The sequence below is a fragment of the Hypanus sabinus genome, chromosome 29, assembly GCF_030144855.1.
Source record: "Hypanus sabinus isolate sHypSab1 chromosome 29, sHypSab1.hap1, whole genome shotgun sequence".
NCBI lineage: Eukaryota > Metazoa > Chordata > Chondrichthyes > Myliobatiformes > Dasyatidae > Hypanus > Hypanus sabinus.
In genome coordinates, this window is record NC_082734.1 from 4,553,247 (window position 1) to 4,568,669 (window position 15,423).

A 15,423-nucleotide genomic window follows, 5' to 3' on the forward strand; every position below is an offset into this window, starting at 1 on the left:
CTGGGTGCAGGACAGGTCCTGTGGAACAATAACACCGAGGAATTTAAAGTCACTGACCCCCTCCACCTCTGATCCTCCAGTGAGGACTGGCTCAAGCACCTCTGGTTTCCCTCTCCTGAACCCTACTCTGAGCTCCTTAGGCTTGCTGACATTGAGCGAGAGATTGTTGTTATGATGCCACTCAGATTTTCAGTGTCCCTCCCGTCTGCCGATTCGTCACCACCTCTGATACGGCTGGCGAGAGGGGTACCGTCAGTAAACCTGTACGTGGTGTTGGAGCTGTACTGACGCCCACAGTCATGGGCATAAAGCAAGTGGAGAATCTGTTTGTGAAATACTTAGTTTCGTAGTTTGTGTAACTTCGATGTTTGGTCAAATCTTTTACTGTTTGTACATAAGTATTGAATATGCTTATTCATAGCCACTGTCTTCCGTCTCGCTCACCAAACCCCTGAACCTGCTTTCTCGTAACGTAGAAATGTTGTTTGAAGTTCTAATGCCACAGTGGCCGTGCCCAGGGGTATGAGGTAGATCCAGTGATCGGACATGTGCCGCAATCCCATGTGGTGTCTTAGAATTATGGGGACTTGCAAAACGCAGGTGCTCTTCTCAGTACCGGCTCGTTAAGACCATAAGACACAGGAACAGATTCGACCCTTTGAGTTTTCTCCAGCGTTCCTTCGTTGCTATTTTATTTCTGCCCTCTGCCCACTCCCCTGCCGTCCCCGCCTAACCTTTGACGCCCTTGTGAGTGAAGAACCGACCTGCTTTAAATGTACCCGGTGACCTGGCATCCACAGCTGTCCGAAGCGATGAATTCCACACATCCCACCACCCTCTGGCTGAAGAAATTCCTCCTCTTCGCCGTTCCTTCTCTGAAATTGTGCCAAGTTTTGAGTGCTGGGGGAGCTCAGCCGGTCGGGAAGCATCTATGGGGGGGATGTTTCGGGCTGAGACCTCCCATCAGGATTGGGAAGGAAGGGGGCAGAAGCCAGAGTGAGAGGGGGGAGAGGTGGGAGACTGGTGAGGGGGGGGAAGTGTAGGGGTGGAGGAGATGGGATGATGTAAGAAGCTGGCAGGTGATAGGTGGGTGAAGATGGAGGAATCTGATAGGAGAGGACAGAGGGCCATTGACTAAAAGGGAATGAGGAAGGCAACAAGGAGGAGGTGGTGTGCAGAGAGAAGAGGGAATGGAGAAAGATAGGAAAGAGGGCAGAGAAATTATTGGAAGTTGGAGAAATCGATGTTCATGCTGTCAGGCACGGAATAAGAGATGTTGCTCCTCCAACTTGAATTTGGCCTCATTGAGACAGTAAAGGAGGCCATCAACAGTCCTGTCAGAACAGGAAGTTTAATTGAACGGTTAGCCACTGGGAGATCCTGTCTTTTTTTTTGCGGCAGATGGAGCAGTCCCCCAATCTGCGTCAGGTCTCACCTGCTAGGTTTCTGCCGTTCTCTCCCCCCCCCCCCCCGTCATATTTCCTAATTCCACACTTTATGCCCAAAAAACTGAAGGATTAATTGGATCCCTTGCACTGGGGTGCGCGGCCACACGGTAACCGAAATGCTCCCGCGCACGCGGCCTTGTTGCCGCACAGCTGGCTATCTCTATTGTATAATGCGCCGGGCAGTTTTCAGGCTGTGTATACTGAAAAGAAAAAAAACAGCTCAGCGATGGTTGGCCCGCGCAGCTGTAGAAAGAAAGTGGAGAAACTGATCCTGTGATAAACTTCTAACTGGGTTGTCATATTAAAGTCATTAATCTGCTTTTTTTTTATTTTAACTTTTTATTCTAACTCCTTAATTGAAATGTGATTTTAAAAATTAAATAGCAAATACACGAGAGGCATGGAGTATGAAGGTTAAGTTGCTAATTTGACAACCGGAGTCGTGATCTACCAAGTCAGGGATGCGAGCTTGAAGTTCCCCACGGCAGCTGGGAATTTAAATTCAAGTAATTGAAAAAATGTGGAGAATGCGCCAGGCTTCGTGAGGGTAAACACAAATGGCGCAGCCTTCATCTCCAGTGAGGCGGGTTTGATCCTGACCCTCGGTGTTATCCCCATGACCACCCCCCCCCCCCCCCCCCCCCAACGCGTGCTGGTCGGAAACTCGGTCACTGGTGTGTAGGTGAGGAATGAGGGCTCAGTAAAGTGGAATTAGCATAGATTTGAAAGCGTCCTATCCGGTGGCCGCAGCAAACTGCAGAGAGATGTGGACGCACACAAGATGCTGGAGGAGCTTCCAGTGTTTCATTTAACACGACAATCCAGTAATCGTTGCCTATGGCGATTTGTTCTTCCTGAAACTCCACAACCTGCCTCGGGACGAAACAGTCGCTGGTGAGTCACGGTGACACCTGGTGGTCAGCAAACAAAACTACGAGCCCTTCTGTTCTTTTTCTGGACACGATGACTGCAGTCCACAGCCAGTAATTCCCCTTCGGGACTGGTGCTTTTGAAGCGTCTGTACGACCTCGCGCTTTTGCGGTATCCTGAGCGATTCAGCAAACTGGACTGGCGAGAGTGCAGATACAGCCATGGCAGCCATCGCTGAAACGGTCTTGGGGGCAGATCGATGTGGCGGAGCCCAGGTCTGAAAGCAGATAAAGATCTGACATATCACCAATTAAACGCCAAGCCAGGCTTAAAATATGGAGTGTTCGGGGCGAGGGACGGGCCAGAGTTCAGCTCACTGCTGTGGGAGGCTTTATTCGCTCCAGCACTGAGATGGCTCCATGGCTGTGGACGTGGCACCCGCTCAGCACTGAACTGACCCTTTAGCTGTGGCCTGCAGCCATCGGCACCCGCTCAGCACTGAACTGACCCTTTAGCTGTGGCCTGCAGCCATCGGCTCCCGGTTCAATACTGAACTGACCCTTTAACTGTGGACTGCTCTTTCAATGTCTCTGTTCACATCCTGTGTGTTTGTTTATGGCTTGCATTATTTGTTCTTTTTTTTTTTGCAGTTGGGTGTTTGGCAGTCTTTGTGTGGGTTTTTTGTAATGAATTCTTTTGTTTTATGGCTGCCTGCAAGAAGATGAATCTCAAGGTTTGCATACAGTACTTTAATAATGTATTCAAACTTTGTGCTCTCACCATATCCTGGACTTGGTCCTTTCCTCTGAGTGTAACCTCCTGTGACTCTGCAGAATGTTTTTAATTTGCTAATGCTGCCCACTACGTTGGTGGTGTTTAGGGTAGCTTTGAAGCTCCTCCATCTCAGGGCTTCCTTAATCATCTCAGTTTTCACTACTGTCAGCCATACGTCCAGAGTGGAGACTCGGGAATACCATCACACTCAGTCAGATGTAGAAGAATTCTTCGGTGCTGCTTTCATTACCAGTCAGGGTTGTTAGCCCTGAGCTGAACCCCTGAACCTGGAGGACCAGTGAACCACTGTTAGTCTGGCCTCTACCCTTTGACCTGCTTGGCATGGGTGACCCTACCAAGAGCCAAAGCTATGACTGTAGCTCTCCGGGGTCACTGAGATACACGAGCCTCTTAACCATGACAAGGCTGTGGTCCTCTTGGAGGATGACCAGTAAGAGGACAGGTGACAGAGCCTGAGCTGCCCATCACTGTGCCCAGAGGGTAGATCTGTCTCTGTCTCTCTCACATGTCGGAGGATGTTACCGATGTTCTGTGTTCATGGATTTGGACTTGTTCAGTTTTATAGTTTATATATTCTGTGGTTTTGCCTGTTTTTTTTTTTCCCTGTGCTGGGGTTTGGTGTTTTATTTTCTTTGTATTGTGGCTATCTTGAGAAGAAGAATCTCAGAGTTGTATATTGCATAAATTAACCTTTGAACCTTTAAAGGATTTTCCCCCCACTAAAACAAGCTTTTGTATATCGTTGCCCTCCACTGTTGATGTGAAGGTCTAGGGAGAAGAGATTAGCTCAGTAATTTAGAGGGTTTCAGTTTGAGGTAGGGTTGGCTGGCCTCCTACGATGTCTCTGAGATGTGGCCTCAGTAATGTTCTGCAGATTTGATGTCGGAAACCTATTAATGTTTGCCTGCCCTCTCATAGGTGAAGGACGACCCTATTCTGCAGCGTCCGATGTCCTTCAGGAGTTTTAAGCAGCTGGTTGAAGCCTTTACGGCCAATGTTGAAGGACAGATGGAGGGTCAGGCCAGCAGCCCCGAGCTGGCAAAGATCGCGCTGACCATGGAGCTCACTCGGAGGGTGGCCGGGATCAGCAGCCACCCGGTGCAGCAGCTGATGGGATACAGCATGCAGTACATGGACATGTTCGTCCCCTGGCTGCAGGAGCAAGGCGGATGGGTGAGTCCACGTGCCCGTTTCTGAAAAGACACCTCGCTTACAAAGTCCAGGATCCCAGCAGCTGATCCTCGTTTCCAAAAAAAACCCAACTGCTTAAAGTTTCCACTTCCTCCAGCAACCGATGAGTGTCCATGAGCAAATTGACTGTGGCAGGCAATGCCCATCCAGTCCTTGCCCCGAATCCGCTCCCGCACTGGGATACATCAGGGCTGCACATTCTGGTCCAATGAAGCAGCTGCCCCAATTAGCTTAAAATAGTTTAAAAAGGTCAACTACCATTTAACTAAGTAACAAATTATTTATTTGAATGAAATACAGAACAAATTAGAGCACTACAAATAGTACTACAGTGCTATAAAACTGTGTGTTAGTTCCCGATAGCTATCAGTGGAGGAATTCATCCAGTGTACACTGACGTGTTCTTTTGATTGACTGTAAATGAAGGAAATCGGCTCAGACACCTAGTGCAAGTAATGGACTATCTTCACACAGTTTTCAAGTTCTTTGGGGGTTTCTTTGTTTGTGGCTGCCTGAAAGGAGACCAACCTCAAGGTTATATAATACTTGACAGTAACTAGACACTTGCATACTTTGACAGTAAGTGTCTGCCTAAGATGTGTGCCACAGGTTGAGTGAACTTGGCCTTTTCTCCTTGGAGCAACGGAGGATGAGAGGGGACCTGATAGAGGTGTAAAAGATGAGAGGCATTGATCGTGTGGATAGCCCAGGGTTGAAATGGTTAACACGAGGGGGTACAGTTTTAAGGGGCTTGAAAGAAGGTACAGGGGGATGTCAGGGGTAAGTTTTTCGGAGTGGTGGGTGTGTGGAATGCACTGCCAGTGATGGTGGAGGCGGATACAATGGGGTCTCTTGGACAGGTACATGGAGCTTCGAAAATAGAGACCTATGCGGTAGGGTAATTCTAGGCAGTTTCTAGTATAGGTTACATGGTGGGCTGAAGGGCCTGTAATGTGCTGTAGATCTCTGTTCTGTGATCTAAATGTACTTTGAACTTTAGTTCTTGCTATTCCTTTGAGATGCCCTCAATACCTATTACTTTGACCAAACTTTGATTATCTGTTCTGATATTTCTAACTGACAAAGAAACACCTCTTCTATGGATCTTTTTTTTAATACGTTATAAAATGCATATACAGTAAATACATTTTATTTAGGGATACAGACGCTTGAACAGACCTCCCATACGCTAAACAATGAACTCAGGATCTCCTCATCTACCTTGCACGTTATTTATTGACGGGCTTCGCACTTTCTCTGTAACTGACACGATATTCTGCATCCTGTTTCCTCCTTAATACCACGATTTGAATTTTCAAGGTTCAAAGTAAATTTTATCCTCCCAAGTACAAATATGTCACCCTATACATTTTCTTGTGGGCATAGCCAGTCTGCAGAATAATAACCACAATGAAAGACCGCCCATGACAGTCAACCAGAGTGCAGAAGACAACAAACTGTGCAAATACAAGAAGAGGAAATAATAAATAAACAAATAAATAAATAAATAGGCAATAAATATCGAGAACATGAGATGAAGAGTCCTTGAAAGTAAGTCGACTGGTTGTGGGAACATTTCAATGTTGGGGCAAGTGAAGTTATCCCCTCTGGCTGAGGGGTAATAACAGTTCCTGAACCTGATGGTGTCAGGCCATCACCTTCCAGCTGGCCTCCTTCCTGTCGTCCCCCCCCTCACCTTTTTATTCTGCCAGCCTCCCCCTTTTCAGTCCTGAAGTAGGGTCTCGTCCCAAAACATTTAACTGTTTATTCATTTCCATAGATGCCGCCTGATCAGCTGAGTTACTCTAGCATTTTGTGTGTGTTGCTTTACATTTCCAACATCTGCAGACTTCGTGTTTAAGGTTTATTAACCTTTGTTTGTTCCTGTAACAGAAAAAGGTACTGCCTCTGGATGACTTCTCCAAACACCCGATAGACTGACTTGAGCCAAACCCAGGGAATTAAGATGAAACTCGGGACACCCCTACAAGCTTGCTCTTGGCTATTCGAACGAAGGAAAGAAACTGTCTTTTAAAGCTGGAAAATGCCAAAGGTATTCAAATGGATTTCAGTCATCAAACATGCAAGTGGGGAGGTGACCTAAACCAAACGAGGGTGAAGAAACCAGCTTCGTGTGGGACTGTCACAGAGAAGTTGTGTTTATTGGTGCTACTGATGACAGGAAGATTGTTATAAGCTGTGGTAGAGTGTATGCCATTGAGTGTACATGATTTTTTTAAATGCACTCTTTTCCATTCGATCCTTCTGGGAAAATCCAGAGGAGGAAATTTCCATCCTGCTAATATATGCAGTAAAATTCCCGAAAATCATTGTGAAATCCTGGAGATTCGGCACCTGTTTCCCTTCAAGCTCACCGGGTTCACTGTGGGGGGGGGGGGTTTAGTCTGTGACCACTTTGTTAGGTAGGGGAGTGGACTGCAGTGTGGTCTTCTGCTGCTGTAGCCCGTCCACTTCGAGGTCCAGTGTGCTGGGCCTTTCTGCACACCCCTGTTGTAACGTGTGGTTACTGTCGCCCTCCTGTCAGCTTGAAGCAGCCTGCCCTTTCTCCTCTGACATTTCACATTATCGGGGCTTTTTGGGTACAGCACTGCTCTCCCTGGATGTTTTTATTTTGTGTCTCGGACCATTCTTTGTAACCTCTGGATATTTGTGCATGAAAATCTCATGAGTTTCTGAGATATTTAAACCACCCCGACTGGCACCAACAATCATCCCACAGCCAGGGTCACTTAGATCACATTTCTTCCCCCATTCTGATGTTTGGTCTGGACAACAACTGAACCTCTTGACCATGTCTGCATGCTTTGATGCATTGAGTTGCTGCCACATGATTGGCTGATCAGATATTTGCATTAACGAACAAGTGTACCTCGTAGAGGGGCTACTGAGTTTAGAACATTATTTCTCCCTTTTAAGATTAAAAAAAAGTTTGAGTATTAATTGGAATAATATCTGGTGGTCCAAACAAAGTGCCAGTTTGGAATTTCCCTGTTGTAGCAGATTAATGGAGTTTTCCTGTATATCTTGATTTCTAAATATGAAACCTTATCAATACCATAGAGAACATCATTAATTCAAGGAAAATGGATGAGCAGGGAGTTATTGGTGGGGGGGGGGGGGGGGGGATGTACCTGACAATCTTGCTCGGTAATCTACCTCGTTCTCACCTACACTCTTCATGATGCGCACATTAATGTTTAAAATGTAAAGGATTTGCCACTTAAAGTTTTAATCTGTTGATTTGATTCAGTAGCCTGTAGTATGTAGCTGTACATAAGGTTTGGATCACGTTGATGGTCCGTAACTTTAGTGGATGTCCATGAGAAAATCAAACTAAGTTCAGGAAGATGTACCTACCTACCTACTGACCATTACGCCACTGACGTTTCGGGCAGCAATGAAGGTCCTCCACCCCTGACAGTGCTCAGGGCTTCCTTCATCGTGCCAGTAGCTCGGTTTTCTTGACTGTCAGTCGTGCAACTCCTGGGCGGAGACTCAGGAGTCTTTTGCACTCCGATGTAGAAGGAATCTTCATTGCTATCTCTGTAACAATTTTGTTTTACCAGTCAAGGTTGTTGTCCCTGAGCTGACCCCACAAACCTGAAGGATTGGTTGACCACTTAGTCTGACCTTTACCCTTTGACCTGCTTGGCATGGGTGACCCTAACAAGAGCCAAAGCATTAAGCCCTGACTCCAGGTCACTGAGGCATGCAAACTCTCAAACCCTATGACAAAGTTGTGGTCCTCCTGGAGGTTCAGGAAGATGTAGCTGGTTTTTTAAGAAGTGCCTGATGTTTTTCTTGTATACTCTCCTAGGCCTGGGGTGGACTTGCGTTAATTATACAACCAGTCAGAACGCTTTCCACTGCACGTCTGTAGAAATTTGCAACAGTATTTGGTGAAATACCAAATCTCCTCAACTAACAAATGTTTTGATTAGTATGAGTGTCAAAGTTTCCAGAGACAATGGAGCAGACTTGATGGGCTGAATGGCCCCATTTCTGTTCCTATGTCTTATGGTCTTATAATGGGCCCTCTGATTGACAGATGAGTAAAGTGAAACTAGCGCCATATCTATAGGTATTACCTCCTGTGGGTATCTGTGGACAAGAGGCTCAGTGGTCCAAGATGATTATAAAGCAGAAGAACATCCAGAGGTATCGGTGAAAACGCATTGTAAGTGAGCATCCTGAGGCGAGTGTGTATCAAATTCAGATGAATGTGTTCTTCCCCCCCCCCCCATTCTTCCCCTCCTGTCCCATGTCTAAATGTGGAACCATTGTTCGCCCCATTTGTAGAAGAAAATTATGTTCCCAATGGGGAAGCATCTGTAGAAATCAGTGCTCCCTGTCCTTTTGGACAAGCTGTAGATCCCATATTGGGAAATGGCTGCCTAAACTAGGCTGGCTTGTACAATTGTATCTTTGGCATCTGACTATTGAGGTCAACAACTAACCATTCAGAAGAGCAGTGGACCATTGGTGTAGGCTACCTGGCCTCATTGTAGATGGTTGGTTCTACATTGTAGACAGGACCTCAGTATGCAAGGGACTTTGTTAGTTTTCCGGGCTGTCGGACAGGTTAATCTTTGTTTGATTCTTAGTGTACTTGAAGCTAAGGGTTCAAACCCATTGGCCAGATGCAAAGAGTTACCCTACAGTGCAATATGTGCAGAAGATTAGTTAATTAAGCCCATCACCCCCTACTGGGACAAAGGCCACTAACAGCAGGAGACCTCCACCCTGTTGCCCCCAGGTGTAGCCCATCCTCTTGGTGCCAGCTTCATGGTCCCATCACCAGGAGTTCTTTGCCGGCCGCTTTTCTGCTTTCCCTGGGGATTCTATGTTGGCGCTCGCCTGGTGCATTGGCAACGTGGCTCACGCAGAGTGTATGTCCTATCCATCCCCATCTTCCGTAATTCTTCTGCTCGCTGGTGTTGCCGATTCCTTCTGGCCAGTGGAGCCGAAGGATTTTTCTCAGACAGCTATTAATAAAAGCCTGCACCTTTCCTGAAGTTAGTCTGTTCACCAAGTCTCTAGCCTGGACAGAAAAACTAGAGTTGATAGCCTGATCTTATTGCACTGTATTTAATTTTTGGTCCCAGCTACTGCTCGGGGTTTGGAAATGGAAATGCAATACAAGATTGTGTCCATAAATATATATCTCCTCAGAGAATCCCTGTAAGTGCTCTAGGAATGCTCTTCAGTCTGCTGATACCTTGAAGCTGACAAAGTTCTCTCGCTTTGACTAGAGATAGACTGAAAGGTAACTACGATGGACCTCCAGGGCAAGATTGAGTGTGGAACAGGTAGTCACTGGCCTGGGACTAGTATAAGTGATGTCGCTGGGGGAGGGGAGAATTGAAACCTGCTGTGAAGCTTATGCCAGTCGAGCAGCCTGTGGGCTCAGGAAAAGGCAGGATGTGGATTCCTGGTGCCATATTGAATTCATGCACTTCGGAAAGCGTACAAGATGAGGACAATCTTTCACCATAAAATTAGATAAATATATTATTTTGTAAATGATAAATAAAATGTTTCTAGCATGTTAACTGAAGGGCTATGAGCTCTGCAGTGATGTTCTGTGTACTTGTCTCTGGTAGGCAGATCTAAGTATCAGAATCAAAATCAAAATCAGACTTTAATCGCCAAGTACCTGTGCACATACAAGGAATTTACTTCTGGCAGATGTTGTTTCTCTGCTCATAACAATAATAATGATAAATATAAATGATGTAAATGATATAAAGTATGTGAGATTATTTAAATGTCTTTTTTTGTAAATGTGTAAAACTAATTTATAATGTTATTAAGTATTGGACATTAAGCTGTGATTGCTCTGGGATTCTCTCAGACCTGCATGCTCAACTTTTGTGGGGAGTATGAATTTTAGAATGTTTACGGGAGAGAGTTCTTTGAAATATCATACTGTATTTTGTTGTTTTCCACTGCCCCCCGCATCTTGTGTGTGCCACAAGACAACCCTGACAAGCTGGGTGACAACTGTGTCAATCCTGTAGTGTTTTTTTTTTTACGAGGCCGAGTTGCTAGCTCGACAATCAACGTAGCACGGATGGGAAGCTGGCTGGATCTGAACCCACGAGCACTCAGCTCGAAGTCCAGTACTGATGCCACAACACCACCAGCCAGCTGTATCATATTTTACAAAGAACTTTAATAGGCTTTGCATCAGTAAAGTCTCTCTGGCCATTTACTTTTTAATTTAAGCATTCTCGGTTGTGCGTCTGATGGCTCAGTAGTCGAAAGCTGCATTGTGGACCCAGATCCTGGAGGGATGTTGGGGTTGTGCACTCGTATCGATTTGTGGATGGATAAAGACTAAGACTAAATCCGATATTAGTGCAACTGACAAGTTGGGGGGAGGGTGGGTGAACGAGGTTTTCTCGGACTAATGTTGCTGGGCGGTGCGGCTCGAGGGGCCTTTTCCGTCCTGCGTCCTGTATCCACGAGCCAGTAACATGAGAGGCAAACAAGCTGTCAATACATCGCCCATTTTAATTCAAGATTGTTTAATGTCATTTCCAGTACACGGTTGTAAAGGATAATGAATTAATTGTTACTCTGGATCTGCTGTGGCACAAAAAGAAACCAGAATAAATATCAATACATCATGTGTCCGTAAAATGACAGTAGGATTCTTTTGGACAAAATGAAATAAATGCCCGCACGAAAATGAATCTCAGGGTTGTATATGGTGATATATATGTTCTTTGATAATAAAGTTTACTTTGAACTATGAAAACACAGAGACACAAAGAGGCAGCAGATGATGTGTTCTGGAGCAAAGATAACACAGCTGGAGGAACACCTCAGGGCTCCCAGCATCCGTGGAGGGAAAGCGACGGTTCATGTTTTGAGTTGAGACCCTGCGTCAGGACTGAGTGTGAGATAGCCAGTATAAAATGGAGCGAGGGAGGGGTAAGATGGGTTGGTGGAACTGGATGGGGGGGTCATCCTGACCCTCTTTCTCTCCTCATCCCTTCAGATTTTTGCAGAGAGACAACTCTCTCCATTGGTTCCTTACTGCTGTCGCAGCTGGGTGAGGTCGTGCGGATGAAGTCCCACTACGTATTAAATGCTCCCAATGGTGTGTGTCTCAGAAAGCCTCTGGCAACCAAGTCCCACTCCTGGCCTTCACGTGTGGCTTAGCTACTAACCCCGGTGGAACTGTTTCTACTGACAAGAGAAGGGACAAAGGCTGGTTACTGGCTCCTTAAAACTAGTCACTTCTGGTAGATGGGGCTCGTCAGCAGGGGTTGGCAGCTCATGTAGGAGAAGGAAAACTCTGATATAAAACCATGCGGCCTTGGGGAAGGCCTCGGGAGTAAACCCGGGGAAAGATGTGTGGTGAGGGGAAGGCTGCTGCATGGACAATGTCATACTGCCCTGCCGATGGAGGGCCTCAGAGGGCACCCTGGGTTACACACTCTGCTTTGCCCCCTGCCTCCTTGGGAGGTGCAACACTTCCTCACTCCTACCCTCTCACCAGCATCCGGGGACCCAAACAGCCCCAACAGGATTCCTGTGCACCTCCTCCCATCTGGTCTGCAGTCTTCTGTTGCTTTTGCTGTGGGTTTCCTCCGCATTGGCCATCCGGAACTCCTAGATTCATAACCTTTCCACTCCCCTGCTCATTCCTACACCAACATGTCAGTCCTCGGCCGTCTGTCTGCCACGGTGAGACCAAATACAACCTAGATCGGGTTCCCAACCTTTTTAAATGCCATGGACCAATACCACTGAGCAAGCAGTCCATGGACCCCAGGTGGAATCTCCTGACCTGGATGGCCCACACCTATTCTGCCTCGGCAGTCTACAACTCAATGGTATGAACACTGTAAACATGAGGGATTCTGCAGATGCTGGAAATCCAAAGCAAACACACACAAAATGCTGGAGGAACTCAGCGGGTCAGGCAGCATCCATGGAAATAAATGAAGAGTTGACGTTTTGGGCCAAGACCTTTCATCAGGGCTGGAAAAGAAGAGGGGTAGGTGCTAGAATAAAAAGGTTGGGGGGGGGAAGAGGGGAAGGAGGCTAGCCGGAAGGTGATGGGGTGGGAAAGGTCAAGGGCTGGACAAGAAGGTATCTGATTTGAGAGGAGAGTGGACCATGAGAAAGAGGAGGGGCCAGATATGAAGAGAGAAGGGGTGGGGTGAAAATGTCTGGAAGTTGGAGAAATCAATGTTCAACCGATCATCTCCCAGCTTCCTACTGCATTCCCTCCCTCCCCTCATCCGCCTGGTTTCACATCTCATCCTCTAGTTGTCCTGCATCCTCTCCCTCTATCATCTTCTTCTGACATCCTCCCCCTTCCTTTTTGGTTCTGATGAAGGGTCTCAGCCCGAACTGGCATCTGTTTACCCCTCTACATCTGCTTAACTCCTCTGGCATTTCGTGTGTGCGCTCTGGTATGAGTACTGATTTTATTTTTTCCCAATTTAAGATATTTTTTCTCTCCTTATCCAGATTCTGTCACTTCCTTCCCTTCTCTCTTTTTACAATGCTGAACCGTTTTGAATCGATTGGAAGAAGGAGGCGTGTACTTGGGGCTAATTGATCACCCAGATGACTCTCTTTATCCCGCGGGCTTTCAGGTGCGCACGTTTTTACCTCAGTGAGCTGGGTTTGTTGGTCTCGCACTAAGCTGCCCAGCGTGCACCATCAGTGACATGACTCCGGAAGAAATGTCTAATCGTACACTAATCCTGAGTCATTGTTGCTCTGTGTGCATACGTAACACACCCCTCTCTCTCTGTCCTTTTTTTAACCCAATTTCATTCTTCCTTCCCACCTGTCTCTGTCTGCCCGTCATTGCGTCACGATGGCGCAGCAGTTAGCGCGACGCTATTACAGTTGGAGTTCAGAGATCAATTCCGGCATCATTGTAAGGAGTCTCTGCATGTCCTCCCTGTGATCGTGTGAGCTTCCTCCAGGTGCTCCAGTTTCCTTCCACAGTCTAAAGACATACCAGATGGGTTAACTGGTCATTGTAGATTGTCCTGTGATCAGGTTATGGTTAAAATCTAGGTTGCTGCGGCAACGTGGCTGGATATCACTTAACTGATTCCACCAATCACCTGCCAGCTTCTGTCTTAACCCTCCCCCTCACCTCTACACCAGCCATCTTCCCTCAAAAACCTGGGGTCCACAGACCCCTCAGTTAATGGTAAGGCTCCATGGCATTTTTTTTTTAAAAAAAAAGGTTGGGAACCCTCAATCCTAATTCAGGGTCAACCAACAAAACATCATCCATCTCCTACCTCCAGGGATGCTGCCTGACCTGCTGTTCCTCCAGCAGTTTTTTTTTCTCCTTCAAACGGCAATGAAAATCTGGGCAAGGTCTGATGCAAAGTTTTATACTGTGAGCTTTTATAACCACGTCTGTCTATGCAACCCAGGAAGCAAACAGTATTGAAACATTTTTCTAAAAAGATTTTGCTGGGGGAAGGGGGTCTTGTATTTATTGTTTGAAGCTTTAATAATGTTTGTATAAATTTTCCATAATTAAATTTGTCTTAATATAAATGAGTGGTTTTGTTTTAACTGGAGAAAACATTAACTTTGCGGTTAGTGTAACACTGTTACAGCTCTGGCGATTGCTGATCGGGGTTCGTGTCTAAATGCCACCTATAAATTTGCTGAGCACACAGCTATCGTTGGCAGAATATTAACAGTGACAAGAGGGTGAACAGGAGGAGAGTTGTAAAATCAGTGGGTCCAAGATCATTAGTATCCAAGATATCTTCAAGGAGCAGTGCCTCAGAAAACTGGCTTCCATCATCAAGGACCCCCAGCACCCAGGACATTCCCTCTTCTCATTGTTGCTATCAGGAAGGAGGTACAGAAGCCCAAAGTTGCACTCACTCAGCGATTCAGTAACAGCTTCTTCCGCCCTGCCACCTGTTTTCTAAATGAACATTGCACTCCCGAACACCAGCTCACTTTCTGTTTTTGCACTATTTTAAATCTTTTTAATATACATATATGTGCTTACTGTAATTGATTTATTAATTTTTCTTTATATCTTTGTATGATATAAAGCAAATTTCCCAACAAATGCCAGTGATATTAAACTTGCTTCTTGCTGCTGCCATCTGGAAGAAGGTACAGGAGTCTCAGAACCAACAATTATCACCCCTGAACCATCAAGCTTCTGAATCAGAGGGCATAACTTGACTCATCACTGAATCATTTCCACAACCTATGGACTCAGTTTCAAGGACTCTTCATCTCATTTTTCTAACTTTATCACTTATTTATTTGCAGTTATTGCTGTTTTTTGTTTCTTTGTATTTACCATGCATGCCTTCAAGAAAAGGAACCAAGGGGTGGTAGATGGTGACGATTCAAAGTGAATCCCTTTGATATTTGAACTGCTCGAGTTCCTCTCCTACTATCCAGTTTTCCCCCTATATTCTAGCTGAGATTAACATTGATAAAGAAATCCAGATACATTTTGTAAAGTATGCTATTATCTTTTGTATGCACCAAGACCTGGTGAGATCTCAGATTCGTCTAAGGCAAAGTAACCCCTGAGCGTGCTAACCTTTCTGGTATAGGTCAATGCAGTAGCGACCTGAAGCAATGACCAGGATCGGAATCAGACAATAGCCAGTCAGTCAAGGACAATGTTTAATTCAATAAAGTAAATCAAATTGAATGAAGATTAACCGATGATTGCTAATTGCTCTTCATACTGCAATGAGTGCAGTGTGTGAGATCTTATCCCAACATGAACATGGGACAATTAGCAAGGGCGTTTGGTATTTCCCCAGCCTCTAGGTTCCACGTGCTAAAATGCTCGGCATCCCATGAAGAGACCCACGTGCGTCTGTACAATGTTTCCTGCTGGACCCCCTTAGCCAATTGCCTTCTGCTCAGGACTAATTCCCCGCCTCATTTTTCTTGATAGACAAAGAAAGTACCCAATGACTCTCCCTACCTAGAAGACCCTGCCCTCGCCGTTTGATAAGCAAAAGACACAGCATTTTCGCTGGACTGACGTGCTGATGAACCAATGCTTGCTTCCAGTCGAGAGCCGATCACGTGACGCCATCCAGAGTGACTTACTCAC

At 46.0% G+C, this 15,423-nt stretch overlaps 1 protein-coding gene across 5 annotated transcripts in view; it reads left to right on the forward strand.

The window, feature by feature from the left end:
• Positions 1 to 15,405, forward strand: part of LOC132382904 (uncharacterized) — a 51,558-nt gene extending 36,153 nt beyond the window's left edge. For 3 of the 5 annotated variants that reach the window (XM_059953448.1, XM_059953447.1, XM_059953446.1), the window contains exons 7-8: positions 4,032 to 4,286; positions 6,198 to 13,931. In XM_059953448.1, the coding sequence (XP_059809431.1) occupies positions 4,032 to 4,286; positions 6,198 to 6,245 (303 nt within the window). In that variant the 3' untranslated portion in view covers positions 6,246 to 13,931. Of the gene's footprint in view, positions 1 to 4,031; positions 4,287 to 6,197; positions 13,933 to 15,261 lie in introns of those variants that run through there. The other 2 variants (XR_009508496.1, XM_059953449.1) reach the window with 2 other exon arrangements.
• Positions 15,406 to 15,423: the final 18 nt, after the last annotated feature.